Consider the following 20,937-nt stretch of genomic DNA (forward strand, 5'->3'; position numbering starts at 1 on the left):
GTTCCTCACAAATGCACCCACTGAGACTAAACGACCATCTCACTCTAGACCAGTATGTTTTCACTCACGAATCACAAGATTCTGGCCCAATACCTCCCCTACTCCCTCCCTCCTCCGCCCCCCTCATACCCCCTGCCTGTTCTCTTATTCTTACCCACACTTTCTTCCCCCCTCTGTGTCCTTTTGAAGCCGTTTTTATGTGTGTGTCTCTTCACTGGCTGATGGATTCGGTGCTTCCATGCCCCATTTCCCCGCTCGGTCCCTCTCCAGGCTCAGAGCCCTGCTTTACAGCCTGTTTCAGCAGCAGGGTGCGCAGGAGAACCCGCTCCCCCTGGAACTGGGCCTGAAGAAAAGAAAAGGCCTGTGTGAGGAGCGACCTGGGTGTTCCATGGGGGCGGACTTCTAGGCTGTTATGCTTTATAATTCTCCTCAGCGCAGGGGGGCAGAGGAGAGGAGGGGAGGAAAAGGAGAGGGACAGTGAGGGGTGGTGTTTTCACACTGGGGGCGGAGGAGAGGGCTTAGGCAGGGTGGGGTGAGGGAGCGTGAGCTGAGGGAGGGTGAGGAGTGTAGGCTTAGGAAGGGTGGGTTGAGGGAGCGTGGGCTTAGGGAGCGTGGGCTTAGGGAGCATGGATTTAAGGAGGGTGGGGTGAGGGAGGGTGAGCTCTCTCTCTCTCTCTCTGTCTCTCTCTCTCTGTGTATCAGTATACGCTGATGTCTTTATCCCTGCTCTGTGCCTGAAGGGGGAGAGGTAATGATGCCTGAAGTGAGGCTGGTGGCAGAGTAATGTAATATCCGTCTGGATCCAATAATCTGTCATTTAGCTCATCTGGACAGATTCCTCACATGAAGGCCTGAACCCCTGCCACTACACCCCTGAAGCACCCCCCCCCCCCCACACACACACACACACACACACTCACACCCGGGTGTGGCCCTGCATGCCGCCCCGACCTCCAACCCCTGACCCCTCTCTGACGGCCAACACACCCCTGAGCTGCCCCCCCCCGCCCCATCATCTGGTTCTGCTTGCCTGTCCCGCTTCCTCGGTGCCCCTCCCCAAGGGCACAGGAAATAGCTGGAGAGTTTGCAGTGCTGTTTCCCCAGGGGTGGGGAATTAGCAGGTGCACCAGTGTTTGTTTCAACTTTTCCCCATTACCACTGGATAATGGTCATAATAAACATGTGAGTGCCAGGTGTGCTGTGGGTATTTGTCAGGCTCTATGACAGGAGTTGGTCTCTCTGTGGCTTGGCCTTCCTTGTTTCTATCCCTGTCTGTCCTATAATAGGAACCCTGTTCACTCTTCAGATGGGGGGGTCCAAACCAGGACCAGCTTTCAGGTAGCAATTTGCTGCTCTGCAATATAGCTTGGTTTGAATTTCTGTCATTTTGTGGCATTGAGTATAACTATGGCAATGGAAAGTAATCGTTTCAACTCTTCCCGGTAACGTAAGCACGGTATAGGCCTATGTCTTATAAGAGGACCTGAAGGGAGAGATGAGGGTTTGTTGAGTTCCCCCCCTCCCTGCTGCTGTAATTTTCAGCCATTTTACTGAGCTGTCATTATTCCAGGTACGTCAGCCATTTTGTTCTCATGTTACCTGGCATCCCCTTTAAGTGACACGCTGGATTGGATAATAGCAGGAGAGCAGTGGTTTAATGGCGGGAGGGTTGTCCTCTGGGGTCGGAGGTGTCAGGGTCAAATGTTGCCACAATCCCAGGCTCCAGGTTTGGGTCATAAAAAAGCGCTCAGCAGCTGGGGGGTGGGTTGGGGGGGTAATTGATTGGGGAGGGGGGAGAACAGGGACATATTTCACCTGGACAGGAAACACAGTTGACAGTTTACAACCAATCCAGGATTAGCACCTCTGTGGGTGAGAGGGAGTGTGTGTGGGGGGGGGGTGGGTTGGAGGCTTTTAGTGTTGAGCATTGCTAGTATAGCTGCGTCTAAAACATTAAAAAATTCCCTTGGCGGTTTCTACGCTATCTCTCTCTCTCTCTCTCTCTCTCTCTTTCCCCCCCCCACCCCACCCAGATGAGGTGATGACTGTTTTCAGAAGGCAGGAGAAAAAGATTATTGTTACTGCTCTGTTTCTTTTTACGTCTTTTAAAGGTTTTCCGTAACAGGTAACATGAGATGCTTGGATTTGCCGGGAAAAGCACAGATGAGGTTGAATAAAAAAAGAAAGAAAACAGAGCCAAAGAAAGAGGGGAAGGAAGGCAGGCTGAAAAGACAGACCCTGGGAGATTGCCGGTGTGTGTGGGTGGGAGATGCAGTTAAATGGACCTCTGACGTGAACTCCTTGTTCATTTAACATTATTTGTTTCCACCTCAGATCCCTAAGGACTGATACCTGTGTGAATGGCCAGTTTCTGTCTCATTAGGTTTTACAGCGGACATGAGTATGGCATTATTGGTATACCTTGTTGCCAACACAGAATGAGTGACGTAACCATGGCGTCATTCCCTTGTTCTTGTGTTCATTGAGGACTGTATTTTGATTGGCAGAACAATCTCGCAGACAGAACGCCACAGGAAATCAGGAGTGAGCGAGTGACTGAGTGACTGCTTCCTGTATAGACAGGAAGTGAGAGCTTTTATGAGTGCGATGGATTGATTTCCCTGGCATGCCAGGGCTGTGAGTAGAGAAAAAAAGAACCACTTCCTGGGAAGGATAATGCTATGCCAGCCCAGCCAGGCTAGCTGTGTGCGTATGGTCTCAGCGTTTTCATGTGTGAAAGCACGCCATTGGCCTGGAAACCTCCTGAAAGGGCTGGCTGCTCTCTTACCAATTTTAACTTGAAGGTATTTATTCCATGGCCATCAGAGGAGAGCGAGGGAGAGAGAGAGAGAGAGAGAGAGAGGGAGAGGGAGAGGGAGAGGGAGAGGGAGAGGGAGAGATCAGGACATACTGTACTGGGCTCAGTCCCCAGAGGACTCCTCCATTCATTCCTTCCTCCCTCACTCCCTCCTTCCCCTACCTCCCGCTTTACCTCACACCCTCTGGCATCTCTGTCTACTCCTTGGATCATCTCCTCTTCCTCAACACCTCAACCTACCCCTCCCTCCCTCCTCCAGACCTTCTATCTCTCAGCCTCCCTCCCTTTTATTTTCCCATCCCTTGTACAGATCGCACACCTAGGCCTGCCCCGGTCTCTCTCTCCCTCTCTCCGAACTCCCTGTCCCCCTCCTCCCATGTTTCCCGGTGGTCCGGCGGTGGTCCCAGCTGGATTGATGGCATTCCCCTCCGTCATCCTCCGACTGGCAGAAATAGATGTCTGACGCAATTCTTTCAATTACCTTAGGGAGGGAGACCAAAACAGAACACACGCACTCTCACACACACACACACACACACACACACACACACACACACACACACACGCACACAATCAGGGAGACAAGAACACCGCTCCTACACTGAATGCATCTGTGAGGAGGGCTGGGATCCAACAAGGCCAAAAGCTACAGTCCCCCTCATTTGGAGCTCTAGAAACTCCTTCTTTTAAAGTGGCTTTGCTATTGACATTCTCTAGGCTCTCGTAGGCCCCCTGCTCTCCCCACTCAGGTCACTGTGGAGGTGAGAGGTCAAAGGCGAGGTCACGGGCTGCTCCTCCAAGAAAGGGGGGGGGGGGTGCTGGTGTTGGAGGTCTCTTGGCCAAGTCCTTCGTTTTAATTTGAGGAGAGCCTCCCGCACATCTGGCTGATCCCAAAGGCTCATTTGGAGGAAAAACAAGAATGTTTTTATTTCCCAGGAGAGAAGAGGAACTCCAGAGTTAAAGCACAGCACAGAGGCATCCTAGTCCTGGGCCCTCACACAGCCTGCTGGGAGGACTGGTAGAAGCAGGCTCTCTCTTTTATTCATGATTATCTGTAGAGATACTCTTTCTCTCCCTCCATCTCTCTCTCTCTTTCTCTGACTCACTCACACACTCAAAACATAACAGACTAATATTAGCACACGAGACTGTGTGTGTTTGCATGTGAGAGAGAGAAAGAGCGATGTAGTGAGACTTGCAGTGTGGTTTTTTTCTTCTTTTTGCTCCTCAGGTCTCAGTTAATCATCAACTAATTGACTTTGTTTCAGCTGCAGCCAAATGCAATCAAAGCCCAATTCTCTCAATGTATGAGGAGCATGCCAAACTTCACTCTCCCTCAAAAGCATGCTTGTCTGCGGTGCCTCGCCTGACAACCAGAACACTCTCTCTCCCTCTCTGTGTCTCTCTCTCGCACACTCACTCACACACACACACAAACACTCTCTCTCTCTCTCTCACACACACACACACACACACACACACACACACACACACACACACACACACACACACACACAGCTGGGCTCTATTATTGCAATGTACAGTAGTCATTCCCCTACTCCTTGCCTCAAGCCTTCTCTGTGACTGTTATTGGAAATGTTGCGCTGCAACAGGAGCTAGCTCATGGCGGATTTATACGACACAGGTGCACCCTCTGGAAGTGAATATGCTCACGCACAACACACACACACACACACACTCACACACACACGCAAAGAGGCACGCGTGTGGACTCGCCCGCAAAAGACAGGATCTAATATCAGCCACTTTATGTCTGCACCACTCACAAGTCACAACACACTTCAGACACACACACACACGCGCACACACACACACACACACACACACATACCGTAGTTATGTCGGCACCACTCACAACCAACTCCTCAACCAGCCTGAGAGTATCACCCTTCGCCTCTGTTCTGGCGGGGGGAATTACTCCATATGATACTGATTTCTGACTTTTGGGATTGAATATGACAAAAATGTCTTTAATTTTAACTTAATATATTTTCCTCTTTCCCTCTGCCGTTAGATTGCTCCTTTTTCTCTGGGAATATGCCTGGCATTTCCTCTGTGTGCTATCCCAGTTTTCCAATAAGAGTGGGGCCGGAGGTATGTGGCGAGCTGGGTCTCTTTCTGGCGTTCCGTGATGGCCTAACAGAGGCAGGAATACCGGGGATACGGTTTCCCTCAGGAAAGGAGACAAAGACATTCCAAAGTGGAACGGCCAGAGTGCCTACACAGCAATACTGTCTGTCTGCTTGAAATTCTGTACACGTAGGCTAAACAACCTGTAGAGTTGGCCTGGAGCTAAAGAGCCCATACTGTATAGAAGACAATCTGTCGCAGTAAACCAGCTTTAGGCTTCTCGTGTGATCATATCAAAAATAAAAACAACCACAATCATGGCACATAGCAGATTGATCAACTCGTAGCTTGTGGTGATGTGATGGCACACATGTGGCTGATTAGCTCATCCCTGTCCTCTGATGTTTGTGGAGACAGCCGGCTAAAAGGCCAGAGAGACAGTGAAGACTCTGTGCTGGACACATGGCATTGATTTAGCCTGTTAGTGCCCTACTCTGTTTTAATGAAAGGAGCAGGTTGAAGTGTGTTGTGTGTGTGTGTGTGTGTGTGGGGGGGGGGGGGAGTTTGCCTGGGGCTCTCCTGGGGCTCTCCTGGGCTCTGTCGCTGGATGGAAGAGAGGCAATGTGGGTTAGGTGATGTGTTCTGGGGAGGGGGGGGGGTGGGGGGGAGCTCTGAGGTGTAGCTCTGAGGTCCTCAGATTGAAGGGTTATCGCATATCTCAGTCATACAGTCATAGCGCATACCTCAGTTATTGTATAAGTTATTGTATTTTTATGCTTTTGGCTGTGTTTATTTATATGACTGTTGGTTGTTTTGATGTTCCTCGAGTAGCATTTTGAAGGGTTCCTTCAGCACTCCAGACCAGTTGAGGTGTGGACTGACAGGCAGGTGTCAGTGTTTCGGAACGCCGGGAACGCTGTGTGCTGCGAGAGCTCCTGCATGCGGAATGGTGCTTGTGGCGGTGACAGCAGGCAGGGCAGAAAGGCACAAACTCAATACGCCCCACATAACTGAGACCCAGCTTTCCATGACCGGACTCTATATATAAAACCCAGAGAGTCGCCAGCCCTGAGAGAGAGCATTCCACTAGCTACACGTCACACACATACTGTTACTAACACTCTTCTCACCCCTCTCTCTCTCTCTCTCTCTCTCTCTCTCTCTCTGAATCTGTCTGTCCCTCTCTATCTCTCTTTCTCTTTCTCTTTGCCTCTCTCTATCTGTGTAGATATATTAGTTCCTCCTTTTCTCTCTTCTTCTGGTTTTATCAGTCAGACAGGGACAGTCAGGCAGGGACAGTCAGGCAGATCCAGTGTTGCTGCATACGTCCACCTCCCCTCTCGTGTGTGTGTGTGTGTGTGTGTGTGTGTGTGTGTGTGTGTGTGTGTGTGTGTGTGTGTGTGTCATCTCCTGGCTGATGTCTCTATCTCTCTGTTGGGGAGGGACACACAATGCCCTTAAAGTGGTGACATCCCCCCCTTGACAGGCCAAGACCCCCCAGCACCCTTACCCCTCCTTCAGGTGATTGATGGCTATCCGCCCCCCTGCCCAGTGGCATAGCGTTTTGTGTGTTCAGTTGTGTGTGTGACCCAGACCTGTGGCCTTATCGGTGTGTGCGCGCGCCTGTGTATGTGTCCTGTGTGTATGTCTGTGTGTGTCTGAGAAAGCCAGAGAAAGGGAGATGGTTATCTGTCTGGTTTAATCCCAAACATCTGGACTTCTCTCTCCTGATGGTCACTTGCTTTATAAGTCCAGGGCATCGGAATGCCAACAATTACCTCGTTCACTTTCACACACAACCCCTCATGTACTTCATATAAACCATTCCCCTGAAAAAAGAACCCGCCCACAGTTCTAGTCTTTCAGGCTGTGTGTTTTACAGGGCCCGAGGCTGCTGCTTTTACAGGCTCAGAGCTGGGCCGGCTCACTCCGGTGGTCTCTTGCCTGGGAACCAGCCTGAGAGAAAACCCCACAGCAGAGAGAGAAGAGAGAGAGGAGAGAGAGAGAGAGAAAAGGAAAAAAGCGAGAGATCATCTTTCCCTCTTTCAAAGCGATCCCGTTTCATTTTATTTTGGTAGAAGGCAGAGTTGCTGATTTGGAGGTTCTGTTTCATTTGGCGGGGATTATTATTTTGCCTAATTGGGTTTTAACAAGGTTTTAACTCAGGTATGTAAAAGCCCGGCTTGGGCTCTACCACCCACCCTCAAGGTCCACTCAAGGTTAAACCGAACCAGATTCTGCCTCCGTTCGCTGCTGATGTGTGGTGTGTGTGTTCAGCCCTCAATAACTTTAAATCAGTCCCGCAGTTGAACCCCTTTTGCAGTCACTTTGTGTGTGTGTGTGTGTGTGTGTGTGTGTGTGTGTGTGTGTGTGTGTGTGTGTGTGTGTGTGTGTGTGTGTGTGTGTGTGTGTGTGTGTGTGTGTGTTTCTACTCTGTGCATCTTGTGAATGGCCTTCTAGTTTAACCCTAATTATACCCATCAGCATAATACAGGCATTAGTACGGTCAAATCACTGCCAAATGCCTATACACACACCATTCACACCCCATGTGTGGTTTTTGAATGCAAGTGTGTATGTGTGTGTCATTGCATATATTCCTGGATCTGTCTGCTCTGAGTGAGTATGTCATGTATTGTGTTCAATGCCACAGCTCTAAATGAAAAAGATAAAGAAACAATGTTGTTACCTCAATGCAAGCTTTAAATAACTCCCTCCCGAAATATCTTAACCATTATCTTATCAAAACAGAGAGAGAGAGAGAGAGAGAGAGAGAGAGAGAGAGTCAGGGGGAAATCCAAAACACACTTGTCCTCAGACTTTTTTTGCTTATTGTGCTCCTTGCCAACTGTCACTAGAGAACAGAGAAGTGCCTTTGTCATTTGAGGTGAGTGTGGGTAAGGGGGGGGGGGGGGGTGAATACTGTATGTGAGTGACGCATGTTGTCATCGCAGGTGCATACCTCTGTAACGGACCACACTGGTCCTATTGTTCTAAAGCTGTGTAGCTGAGATGATGTGTTACATCTCACCCTGTCTGTCTACAGTAGTGGATTGCGGTTTTTTTCGCACTTAACATCTGATCTTTGTGCAGTAAGTTGCAATCACCACCAACTGTGTGCACGTTTTGTTATGTATCGGTATATTAGTCTAAATATTTATGCTCGTACAGCTGAAAGAAATAGAAATTGAATCTGGTTGAATAAGCCCTCACCTTTCTTTCCAGGCGCATGAGGTGAAATGTAAACTGGTGGAATTGATTTGCACTTTTGGGAGTTTCGCAGAAAGTTAAACCAATGCACTGTGAAGTAAGGAGGACACGCGCACACGCACACACACACACACACACATTCACACAATAACACCTGTTTCAAAGAACAATTTAATATGTACACTTTGATCACTCCATTGCCATTTAGGGTTCGTTGGAATGTCTCCTGTGGGGTGTAGGTAGATCAACTATAAATGTATAGTTATGTTGAAAGACAAGGGTACTGTGACTAACTTGGTTGGACAGACGATCAGAATGGGAAAGTGGTGTTTCTTGGCCTGAATGGCAGGAGCTTGCCTTGCCCTGCATCAATATTTCATAACTCCCCATACACTCTGTTTGTCCTGATGGTGCTCCCTCCCCCTCTCCACGCAAACCCAGTCTTCCGTTGTGATTTTCTCTCCCTCTGAGGAATGGAGAAGGAAGTATTCACTCCTTAGTGGGCTGGGTTCAGAGATGAAGACTTCCTGAGTGGACTCCTACCTTCACAGGAAGTACTGGAGCTGAGAGGAGCCCCCCCCCCCCCCCCCCAGCCCCCCAGCCCCAGTGCCAGTTGAGCTGGAGGAGTAGGGGCACACACACACACACACACAAACACACAACAGTTTGGAACACACTGCCTTTTTTTATTGATTCCTCCCATTGAATTATGAGGGTGTGTTATTGCTCCTGTAGTTTCCCTGAGTATGTTTATATACAGGAGTGTGTGACTGTGTGTGTGATTCAGACATGCTCTCTCTCTCTCAGGCTGTATCGGACACACCCTGTGGCTGCAGGGTGCCACATGAAAGGGTCCAAATGAAGGAGCTGGCCCCTCCAACCCCTGCCTCTCACCCCTCACCCTGGCCCTGTCACGTCCCGTCCTGCCCCGTCCTGCCCCCTCCCAGCCCTCATGGCCGGGGGCGAGGCACCTGTTTCCTGTGCTTCCCAAACACGTGGAGGCATTGTGTTCAGCTCTCTCTCTCTCTCACACACACACACACACACACACACACACACATACACAAACTCCTCTACACTGTTTACTCTACTTGTCTCTGCTCTCATCTCACACACTGTACATAACAGGACAGTCTCTCAGAACACACACACACACACACACACACACACATCTGGGCTAGGTCTGCTATTAACAGGGATATAAAGCTGTTACACTGATGAGACAAAAGTGTTGTGTGTGTTGAGGTGGTTGGTGGTGTTGTTTTGCTGTGTTAATTGAGCGTTGTGATGGTCAATGTTGTGATGCCTCAGGGCAGAGCCTCAGCGTTATCTCTGCTCTCGCCGCTGTCCAATCAGCATGGCTGTAAAAACACCAGTGCTATCCAGCGAAGGTCAGCAACACAGAGCAGATACAGAGATAACACAGAGCAGATACAGGCTGTTTACTCACCCAACCACAGACATACAGTACACTCTCTCTCTCTCTCTCTCTCTCCCTCTCTCTCTCCCCCTCTGTGTCTGTCTGTCTGTACCATTACTGTCCTGTATTTGGTGTTTCTGTTTCTCGATGGTCTGTCTCTCACCTCTCTCTTTGCCTTATCTCTCTCTTCAACTCAATCTCTCTCCCTCTTTCTCCAGTCTTTGGTTTGCTCCCCTTCCCTTTACCCTTTCTCTAGGTCTGTCTCTCCTACTCTCACTCACTCCATTTCCCCCCATTCCATCCATCCCTCTCTCATTCGTTCCATGTGGTACATACTTTATCTCTTTATGAGAGAGAGGTGTTAATTATGGGATAGATGGTAGATGGATGGTTGCCGATGGGAACCGGTGAAGGTAGACTGAGATAGCTGATTGAAAACAAAACGTTAGCAGGAAGTGGAGTGTGTGTTTTCAGGAAGTGGCACATGTGTGGATGTGTGTGCCATGGCTCCTGTCTCTCCTGCTGCAGTAGGCAGATAACACTAATGAACCGCCAATCACTCCAATGGGACATTTGGGGGGAGGGGTGGGGAGGTAGGATTGATCGTTTTTCACACGTTTTTCAAATATTATTTGTTCCCTTTTTCATTCGAGAAAAAACAATGACTATGATTTCCCAGCTGTCCCAAAGGGCATCTAGTTCTGACAGCAACTTTTTGCTGTCAGACAATTTATCAGTGTTGTCTCAGAATCTTTATTAAACAAATTCAAAAACACACATACACACTCTCTCTCTCACACACATACACACTCTCTCTCTCACACACACACACTTTTATTCTTACACACACCCCTCTTTGTTCTACAAGCTCCTGGTAATAAATTAAAGCCAGAGAGTTTCCCCTCTGACAGCCCACCTGGGGAAGATATCAGTCCTATCTGAACCACGTCAGAGGGACACACACACACACACACACACACACACACACACACACACACGCGCACAGTGAGCATTCAGTGTTTGAGTTATATATCCCTTGTCCGTGTCAATGTTTCAGTGTCAGCTGATTTGGGCCCCGCTCCCTCCCAGGCCCACTAATCAATCCATGATGTCTCTTGTTTCCACGTCAGCCATGGAGAGGCTCCTGCACCTCCATAAATACACTAACAGCTTTCTTAAATATGTGACAAAATACTGTTAAAGTTTATGGGCAGGGTCTCTGTCTGCACCCTGCTTTACCAGGGGGAAAGGAGCTGAGCTCCCACCTGTGAGGGAGAGGGGGAAGAGAGGCAGAGGGAATGGGGAAAGTAAGGAGAGGGGAGAGGGGAGGCGGCAGTTCCATAAAGCTCTAACAAGGCTGCTCATGCGTTCCACCCCTGTAGAGCTTTATCCTAGCCATGCACAGCTACACAAACACACACACACACACACACACACACACACACACCTTCACACACACCTGCTCTAGATTTCATCCAATTTGTAAGCAGTGTGCGGCCCACTGGGGGGGTGTCAGGGTAAACAAGGCTGATAGCGTCTCATGAACTCACTCAGGGACGAGAGCCTGAGAGACTCATCTCTGCTCACTTGAGCAACGGCAGGGGAAACAACGGATGACGGAGTATGACAGAGAGATACGGACATGAAGAGAAAAGCAGAGCAGATGTAGAATGACAGACAGAGTGGTGGATGATCTTTTCCAAGTGTCATATTTGAAGGGCCAGGTTATGGTGTAAATGGAGTCTCCTTATAACAGTGTTGCCTGCCTCTCTGCACAGGGGGTCAGAGTTTGTGTGTGTCTGGGACAAAGGTCACCTGCGCCACTGAGGAAGTCTGGAAATGCAATTAGAGAGAGAGACACCTTTGATTGACAGCTATACCCACATTTACTCCCCCCCCCTCTCTCTCCCCTACTTCTGTTTTCTCACTTTAGCCTTTTGGAGGGAGAGAAAAAATGAAAAAGTATTTTCTTCCGTAGTATCTCTCACCTCCTACCCACCTCCACATCTCTCCTCTCTCTCACCATTGACATCGTTATCACTCCTCAGATCTAGTTTGGAGACTAGATAAATCACAGCTGTATCCAAAGACTACAGTTCCCATAGTCCAGAGCTCTAATCTGTCAACCAGAGTCGGACATAGCATCCAGTCAGGGTACCACAGATAAACGTCCTCTCTCCCTTGCAGGTTATTGAATGATATACATATTTTAGGCACACACACAGATTCCGGTCTCTGGGCATAGTTTTGATGAGGCTGTCCGTAGGGAGTGTGAAATATAGTGTAAATAGAGAGAGAAGAGTGGAAATATAAGGCGTGTTTGGGTCAGTTGAGTTGAGAGGCAGCATTCACGCCTCTCTCTCCTACCCCTTTTTCTGTTTGTTTTCCTTCCTCTCCCCTCAAAGAAGGGAAAATAAATAAAGACGTTTCTGGCGGAGCTTCAGTCGTCCTTCATAACGCGTTCCTCTGCCACTGGCCATGACCACTCAGTAGCAATGTCCCTGCCTCAGATGGTCAAGGAGAGTGTGTGTGTGTGTGTGTGTGTGTGTGTATGAGTGAGTGAGAGAGTGTATGTGTATGAGAGAAAGTGAGGGAGGGAGTGTGTATGTATTTTTGTTTACTTTTAACCGCCCTTCACATCCTCTTTAGCCCCAATACACTGCCTATTCATAACCCAGCTTTGAGAGATTAGCCTATAGCGTGTGTGTGTGTGTGTGTGTGTGTGTATATATATATATTCCGGTCTTCCAAAAAAGGTCACACACCCACATTGAATGAGAGAGCTCCTTTGAGAAATGTGTTTCTCATGTTCTCACGGTGTAAAAATGACGGTATCGCTAGAACTGCAGCTCTGGCCACATTACATGGCATTGGGCTCAGATTGTGTGTGTGCGTATGTCTGTGTGTCTGTCTGAGTTGGAGTGTATGTTTAGGTCTTAAATACTGAATGATAGTCTTTATAGAACCCCCTACTTTCCTCTTGTGAAAACATGGAAAGATTGTTTACTGAGGGCTCACTGTTCAGAGAGCCAGAGGTCAACGTCATGTTCAACTTTGTGCGTGAGTGTGCTTGCGCGCGTGTGTGTGTTCTATGAAACTATGTTTAGTTGTACAGTTATATCAGGGGCTGGGTGGGGGCAAGTTATTGGAATGTGCATATTTTGAAGTCATTTGGGAAAATAGGCTTTGTCTGTTTATTTCTGGCTCTGGTGCCACGGGAACACGTGTTTTTGCGTGACAGAGGGTGAATATATCTTAGGTTTCATGCGTGTTGTGGTTGAGTGACAGCCAAGTTGTCGTTTTCCCATCTGACTTGATGGCCACCTCAGTCTCTGTTCCCTCCATGTCACTGGAGACGGGAACCGTTTTCTGAGCAAGAACACTCACGGTCAAACCTCACCAACCACTACCGTGAGGGGCAGCCCAGGGAGAGCGGTCGCAGTGACTGTCAGCCAAGTAACGTGGAGGCATGGTCATCTGTGCGTCATCCCTGACCATGTTAGAAAGAGTGAGATCAGAATTTGTGTGTGTGTGTGTCTGTGTGTGTGTATGTGTATGTAGAGTGAGGTCAGTGTGTAAATATAGCCTTGTCTCTCTGCACTGACGTCCAGACAGTCTGCGTCTGACAGGGAAAAAATGCTGCAGTCTACGACTTTTTTGGTCAAAACACAACGGGAGGGGAGGGACTGGGGGGGTTGGGACGAGGGGGAGTAGAAATACTTCAGTGCTCTCTAAAAATAGGGGTTTCAGTCGAAAAAGTTGTACTGCTAAAAATCACAGCTCCATAGCAGCCTTTTGGATGAAGTGTGCTCCCTTAGGTCGAGCCTGGGAAAGTAAAGTGTGTGTTTGTGTGTGTGTGTGTCTGGTTCTGTGTGTGTGTGTCTGGTTCTGTGTGTGGGTGCGGTTGTGTGTGTGTGTGTGTGTGTGTGTGTGTGTGTGTGTGTGTGTGTGTGTGTGTGTGTGTGTGTGTGGGGGTGCGGTTGTGTGTGTGTGTGTGTGTGGTAAGTCATATGGCTTGTATTGGCGCAGGAGAGGTGGTCTGGTCCAGCATGTTCACAGCACTGCCAGGCCTGACTCACCCCTCACCCTTCACTGACACACAGATTGTGGATGACTGAGGATGGAGGGATGACGGGGACAGATGGAGAAAGAGAGAGGGGAGCTGGGATGGAGAAATGAGAGAAAGTTGAACTTACTGAAAAAATCAAATCCACCCGAGGATTTCTGGGAATTTGCGTATTTTGGGGGGAATTTGCCCTGTAAATCTGACTCATTTCTGTCGATGAAACTCATGGACTGGCTGTGGTATTCCATGTGAAACTGTTGGTTAAATACTGGCTAAGCATCTGTGCAAACACAGCTCCAGCTCCATACAGTTGAAACAATTAGAGGCCTATTTTAACCAAGTTTATCACCTGTCTAATCAATGTACACACTCACCCTACTGCCAGTCCAAGCTGCTAGACAGTAAGGTGAATGTACACAGCCTCACATCCAGCCTTTCTAAAAGCTAAAGTAGTTGGACATGTTTATCCTAGGTGTGAGTGAGTCAGGGCTTGGCAAGGGGCTGTGAAGGTGTCATCTGATCCCTTGTTTGGACGTTTATAAAAGCACTGAGGTTTCATATCATCATATCACCTTTGTCTCTGGGCACTTTGCATATTGATAGAGTTACAAGCGCACCTGACAGAGCCCTTAGGGGGTGTGTGTGTGTGTGTGTGTGTGTGTGTGTGTGTGTGTGTGTGTGTGTGTGTGTGTGTGTGTGTGTGTGTGTGTGTGTGTGTGTGTGTGTGTGTGTGTGTGTGTGTGTGTGTGTGTGTGTGTGTGTGTGTGTGTGTGTGTGTGTGTGTGTGTGTGTGTGTGTGTGTGTGTGTGTGACCTATGTTAATCCATCGACGAACGTTAGCTCTGACATACAAAGAACAAAAGGATCTTTTGAGCAGTGGCGGAGGAAGCTGTCAGACTTGTCCGCTCCTCTCTAATCCTCTGTTTGGAATAATCCTGCACTGTTATGGAATGCTGTTTCACAGACGCGTGCGCGCACACACACACACACACGTACACACACAGGTAATACGCTCATTTACACACACAGGTAATACGCTCACGAATTTACACTTTGAATACCTGTCACTGTTGTCCTCTCTCTCGGCCCACATGTCTGAGCAGCACTCTCTGCTTGGCCTGGTGATTTGCCTTCTGACTCAAGAGGCTTTTTAGAAACACTTGATTTACAGCTAGCTAACGTCTGTCATGACTCTCTGCTCTGGTCAGCATAGTAGAGAATCCAGTTTCACAAAGCAGTTTGGATGTAGAAATCAGAGTTATCATACATTATACGCTACCCCCGCTGCTGAAGATGTATTGGAAAGCAGTAAAGTACGATGCAGGGTTTATTTCTGAACAGCATGTACTATGGGTTACCCATGTATGACCTATGACTCTGGGCTAAGTTATTAGACCGTAAAAACATGTAAGTCTTCCTGAGTGTGTGTGTGTGTGTGTGTGTGTGTGGGAGGGAAATAAAGTCGTCTCGTGGGGATGTATAGTTAAATATAGATGTATAGAAACATCAGTGCATCTCTACAGTATAAGGAGGATATCTGGCCCCGGGCCAAGGCCATTTTGGAGCCGTAATTTCAATACTATTTGCCTAATCTGGGTACAAGATGGCTGCATATGATTGCAGGCGTATCCGGAAAACAGCTCATGATGGATGTCAGTCCAAAGGGACGAGCTGATAACACTAATGTATGACGTCTGTGATATAGAACATACTTGTTGTGTGTGTGAGAGTGTGTGTGTGTGTGTGTGTGATCTCATAACTGTAGGTGTAAGTCATTAATCTTAGTCTCTTATCAGTAATGTTGGGTGGGGTTGGCAGGCTGGGGCTGCATCTGCTATGATTCAAGACTTTTATCAAAACCCTGAACGAGGACATGGAAGGCCTCAGGGCCATGGGCCTCAGTAGTGAACTGATCCAGGTTTGGAATCATCATCCCATCACTGATAGCCAAGATTGAAAGTACTGACTTTATAACAACCTAGCTTCTACCATGTCAGATGTAGATTAGAAAGCAATAGGGGTTCCTACTTTACATGGGAATCCATTTTCACAGTGACAGATTAACCTGTATTTTCTCCTAAATTTTTTCCTCAAGCCGAGGCCCTTAGTGAGTGATGTTATTTTATGTGAGTGCTCTTTCCAGCGGAACTGCAGCAGTTAAGATGGACAATATTCTGGTGCTATGACTTGGGAGTGAATCCAGCATTTCCTTTCTACCACAGAATCAGATTGTGCCATACTTAGTGTCATTTGAAGTGTGTGTGTGTGTGTTGCATATTTCAACACAGTGTATTAGTTATGAGTTTGTTAGTGTGCATGTATATTTATTTGTGGTGTGTGTGTGTGTGTGTGTGTGTGTGTGTGTGTGTGTGTGTAAAGCCCAGAGGTTAATGGCGTTAGCAGGGCCTGATTGGGGCTGATGGGTTTCTCTGGCTCGAATAGCGGCTCCATTAAGTGTTTACTGTGAGCCATTACACATGTCAGCTCTGTTAATGCACCGGGAGGGAAGACAGGGGCCCAGTCAGGCCTGGAGGGGGGCTGCTGAGACTGGGAGAGGTCGGGACTGTATGGGGGGGGTCAGGGAGTTGGGGGGGGAGGGGGGAGGTAGGCTCGGCCAGAGGTGGGGTTGGTGTTGGTGGGTATCCATATCCAGGTAGATGGGGTGTAAGGGAGTGTAGGGTTGACCTGGTGTGGGGGGTGTCCATATAGCGAGATGGGGTGTACAAGGATGTAAGTTCGGCCAGGGGTGGACGTGAGGTGGGGGGTGTGGGGGTCAGGGTTTGGTCATGTGAACAGGAAAGAGAAGTCTGTGTGAACGTCTGAACCTTAGAGCAGTTTATCAGCCAGCTAATGGAGCACATCAACCCTGAGAGCAGAGGAGGGGGAGCTGGTAGAGAAAGATGGAGAGGTGACATCAAATCTCCTGGGTGCATAGAGAGGTGAGTTTGAGGTAGATTCAAGCCCAGCACCAGAATGCATTTACTGTTAGTAAAACAGAATAAACTATGGCTCTCTATGCTGGAATATAGAAATGCACACACACACACACACATTAGTGTTGTTATTCAATTTACTGGTGAAAAATCAGTGGAGGCCATGTCACTCAGCTCTTGCAGTAAACATTTTCTCTGGCTGGGAGAGAAACGGAGCTCCTTTCCAAAAGTACATCATCACACAAATTTTATTCAGTGTGTTCCACATTTATCAGTGGAATCCAGAGGGGTAGGTAAATTAGCGGTGTAATTTGCATTCAAAATAAGCAGTCCGTCAAAAGATGAAAATATTATTACTGCATTGATGTCACTGTGTTTGATACTTTAGTCTTTCCTGTGCTAATTGTTTTGAGCCACACAGCGAGGGAGGTCTACGGTCTTTGAGCCATAGCTACCTGGTATTAAAGGCTTATTCTATCTGTATACATTTGGTAGGCTTATTGCAGTCTTTTATTATATTTCTGTCATATTCAAACATACACTAGCTGATGTTGTATGAATTAACCCAGTAAACCCTAATTCACTCACTCAGTCAAACTCTAAAGAGCTCAACACCAAGTGGCAACAGACCTAAGAAACAGACCCCTGATAAGCCAGCATTGTGGTTAGATGTTCTGATTGGTGTGCCATTATGTCAGTCATACACAGAGGTTCTCCTATTGGCTTGATGTCAGTGTGAGAATCTGGGAAGGCCATCAGGGGTCATGGGGTGAAAGGTCAGAGGAGTCAGGTGACCCTAAACTGGTCCCAGACACTGCAGCCTCCAGGGACTTATGGGTAATGAGCATTCCATCATCACTAGTGAAGGGGGGGGCAGTGTTAACATTCAACCTCCCGCCCCCAACCACCATCAGGACTCCGCCTCTATGACAGAGCCAATCACAGTGTCAATGTGTCAGAGAGAGAGGAAGAGGTACTGTCAAACAGCAAAGCTTTTTTGTGCTTTGGAATTTGCAGAATCTAACAAGGTACAAAGACAGCCTCCTTGTTCTCAGGTCCTCCTGCATCCATCGTGTATATGTGTATGTGTGTGTGCGTGTGTTTGTGTGTGCGTGTGTGCCTGCCTGCCTGCCTGTCTGTCTGTCTGTCTGTCTGTCTGTCTGTCTGTCTGTCTGTCTGCGTGCCTGTCTGTCTGTCTGCGTGCCTGTGTGCCTGCGCGTGCATGTGTTGGGGTCTGTTATCTCATTCTGTGAATGATTTACACCCGGTGTGAGTATTACAGCAGAGGGAGAGGAGGTAAAATGTGTGCAGTGAGACGGCCAACTTGTCCTCTGTCCAACTGCACCATATAAAACGTGCTGATGCGTTGGACACAGACACACAGTACACACACACATGCTCTTGTCACACACACACACCTCTAACTGCAGCACATAAAACGTGCTGATGTGCTCTTCAGAGAGCTGAGCAGAGAAAGGCAAGAGTGTTGAACTCACCTAAGTCGGAATTGGGAGCTCTCCAGCCACCTCCAGCACTCAGAACCATACCCTGGTGTCCCGTCTGGATTTCAGCTCTGCATATGAGGAATCGGAGGAGTGTGTGTGTGTGTGTGTGTGTGTGTGTGTGTGTGTGTGTGTGTGTGTGTGTGTGTGTGTGTGTGTGTGTGTGTGTGTGTGTGTGTGTGTGTGTGTGTGTGTGTGTGTGTGTGTGTGTGTGTGTGTGTGTGTGTGTGTGTGTGTGTGTGTGTGTATTTTCTTTAAGGGGCGGACAGCAGAAGTGTCTGTGTGGGTTTGTCCCTGGCGAGGCGGTCTAATCAGGTTGGACGTGTTAAGGGTCGTCTGCGCTGACCTCTTGGCTCACGTTCACCATAAATATTATGGAATCATCTGTAGACGTTCTCCCTGACTGTTTAATATAGTGCAGCTCAGCCCAGGGCCCAGGACTATCAGCTTTCACTGGGGGATATAGGCTAATAATAATACTGCTCTGCTCTGTATGGGCCACGGATTTGAAAATAGACTTTGAAAGCAACAAGTCAGGATCATAAATGTAGCTGTTTTTTTTCTGTATAGCAAAGCATCATCTCCAAAAGTATGTCTCTATTCTGTGTGAGGGTCTAAAAAGAAAAAATACTGTGTGTGTGTGTGTGTGTGTGTGTGTGTGTGTGTCAGCACAAACAGCCTCTGGGAGTCCTCTCTCCTCCTTTCCCACGGTATGTGTCCCATGAGCCTTTGCGGTGACGTCAGGACAGAGGTACGGGCGGACTCCCCTCTCAGAGGTCACGGGTTCACTTCCTGTCTGTCAGGAACATGTTGGTTTGACTCCAATGTGTGCACGTGTTTGTCTCTGTCTATCTGTTTCTGCCTGTGATCTCTCAGTCATTTAACTCTCTCTCTCTCTCCCTCTCTCTCCCAGGCTATGTGGCTAATGCTACAGGAGGATGAGCCTGAGGATTTGGTCATATCGACAGGGGAGGTCCACAGTGTAAGGGAGTTTGTGGAGAAGGCCTTCATACATGTGGGGAAGACCATTGTGTGAGTACACAAGCACAAGCACAAGCACATGCAAATCCACTTATATACACAAACACACACACACACACACCAGGGTTTTCTCTGTTGTAATGTGAGTGTGTGTGCTAATCCTGACTTAGACTGAAGTTATCCCTATGGTCTCCCTCTTTGCTTTGATCTCACAATTGTCTAAAACACATAAACCTCTCACCTTACCCCTCCCCTCCCCTCCCCTCCCCTCCCCTATCTCACACAGGCTGCCTTTCTTTACCCCCTCCTGCCCCTCTTGCTATAGAGGAGGCACTCTGTCACACTGTGTGTGTGTGTGTGTGTGTGTGTGTGTGTGTGTGTGTGAACGTTAGAGAGGTACACACCTGTGTGTGTGTGTGTGTGTGTGTGTGTGACTGTGATATGTATACTCCTTCATGTTGTGCTGGACAGTCAGAAAGAGATATGTGACATGTTATGTCTGAAGCAGAGAGAGAGAGATAAAGAGCAAGGGGGATAGAGTGGGGGGGTAAGGTATAACTCTGAACAGCTGTGGGAGAGTTGGATGATTAACTAGAGAACCCCCCTCGCTCTCTCTCTCTCTCTCTCTCTCTCTCTCTCTCTCTCTCTCTCTCTCTCTCTCTCTCTCTCTCTTTCTCAGGTGGGAGGGGAAGGATGAGTGCGAGGTTGGCCGTTGCCAGGAGACAGGGGTGGTGCATGTGAAGGTGGACCCAAAGTACTTCCGTCCTACTGAAGTGGTGAGTCAGAAGTGTGTGGTTGGGGGGTTGGGGATTGGGGGAAGTGCTAATACCCGGTAATGTGTTACATTTGGCTTTGTTTACCTTTGTTGAACTCCTGCTGATTCACAATGACTGATCTATACACACACACACACACACACACACACACACACACACACACACACACACACACATACATACATACATACATATATGTGTGTGTTGGAAAGTCCCTTTCACCACATGAAGGGGACTGCAAGAGTGATAAATTTCCCCCTTCCTCAACCTGCACTTTCTCACCTTCGAATTGTGCTTTACAGCAGGCAAATGGCCCAGACACCCTGGTGTTTTATAACAACAGGTACAGCTGTCAGAGAAGTACGCACACGTGTGTGTGTGTGTGTGTGTGTGTGTGTGTGTGTGTGTGTGTGTGTGTGTGTGTGTGAGTGTGTGTGTGTGTGTGTGTGTGTGTGTGTGTGTGTGTGTGTGTGTGTGTGTGTGTGCGTAATTCCAGTGACCCCTAATTGTTAGACCATCATGATCTTCAACTTGGAGTCAAAATGAGGAGAGACACTTAGGCAAAGTGAGAATGTCCTGCTACACCTAATATCCATTGTTTTGCAACATTGTAGCTCTCCTTTCATGCAGATAAAGCTTATTTAAATGTGATACACAAGAAGACACTAGAAAAGGTAGTATGTGGGTTTTCTCATGCTCATATTGCCTTTTTTAATACAGCACTTATGGCTTTGGCTGTGTTTTCTTTCTTTCTTTCTTTCTTTCTTTCTTTCTTAATTTATCTGATTACCGGTGATTGTGTCCATGAGGCCATAGACTTATCAGTCATAACAACATGTAATTTAGTGCTTGGTCAGCCTACCTAAAGGTAATGTATATCCTGTCAATAGGTGCTGAAAGAGACCTCGTATTGAGGCACGCAACACTGTGTGTGTGTGTGTGTGTGTGTGTGTGTGTGTGTGTGTGTGTGTGTGTTTTAAAGGGAGTGGATTAACTCTATCTGGAGGTGTGAGGTGTATGATTTAAAAACAGGCCAATAAGAGCACTGACTGTAGTTTGGGGGGTCCCTCTGTCATCGCTGTGCCCCAGGGGTGTCCAGGATTTTCCCTGAGGGGGTGTAGGGTTACCCCTGGGTGTTTG

At 48.1% G+C, this 20,937-nt stretch overlaps 1 protein-coding gene across 2 annotated transcripts in view; it reads left to right on the forward strand.

Moving 5' to 3' along the window:
• The window catches only part of gmds (GDP-mannose 4,6-dehydratase), a 100,579-nt gene that overhangs the window by 60,376 nt on the left and 19,266 nt on the right, over nt 1-20,937 (forward strand). For both annotated transcript variants that reach the window (XM_083672474.1, XM_083672473.1), the window contains 2 exons: nt 18,954-19,072; nt 19,701-19,797. In XM_083672474.1, coding sequence (XP_083528600.1) covers nt 18,954-19,072; nt 19,701-19,797 — 216 coding nt within the window. The remainder of the gene's footprint in view (nt 1-18,953; nt 19,073-19,700; nt 19,798-20,937) is intronic.

Source organism: Argentina silus (assembly GCF_951799395.1).
Source record: "Argentina silus genome assembly, chromosome: 6".
NCBI classification, from domain to species: Eukaryota; Metazoa; Chordata; class Actinopteri; order Argentiniformes; family Argentinidae; genus Argentina; species Argentina silus.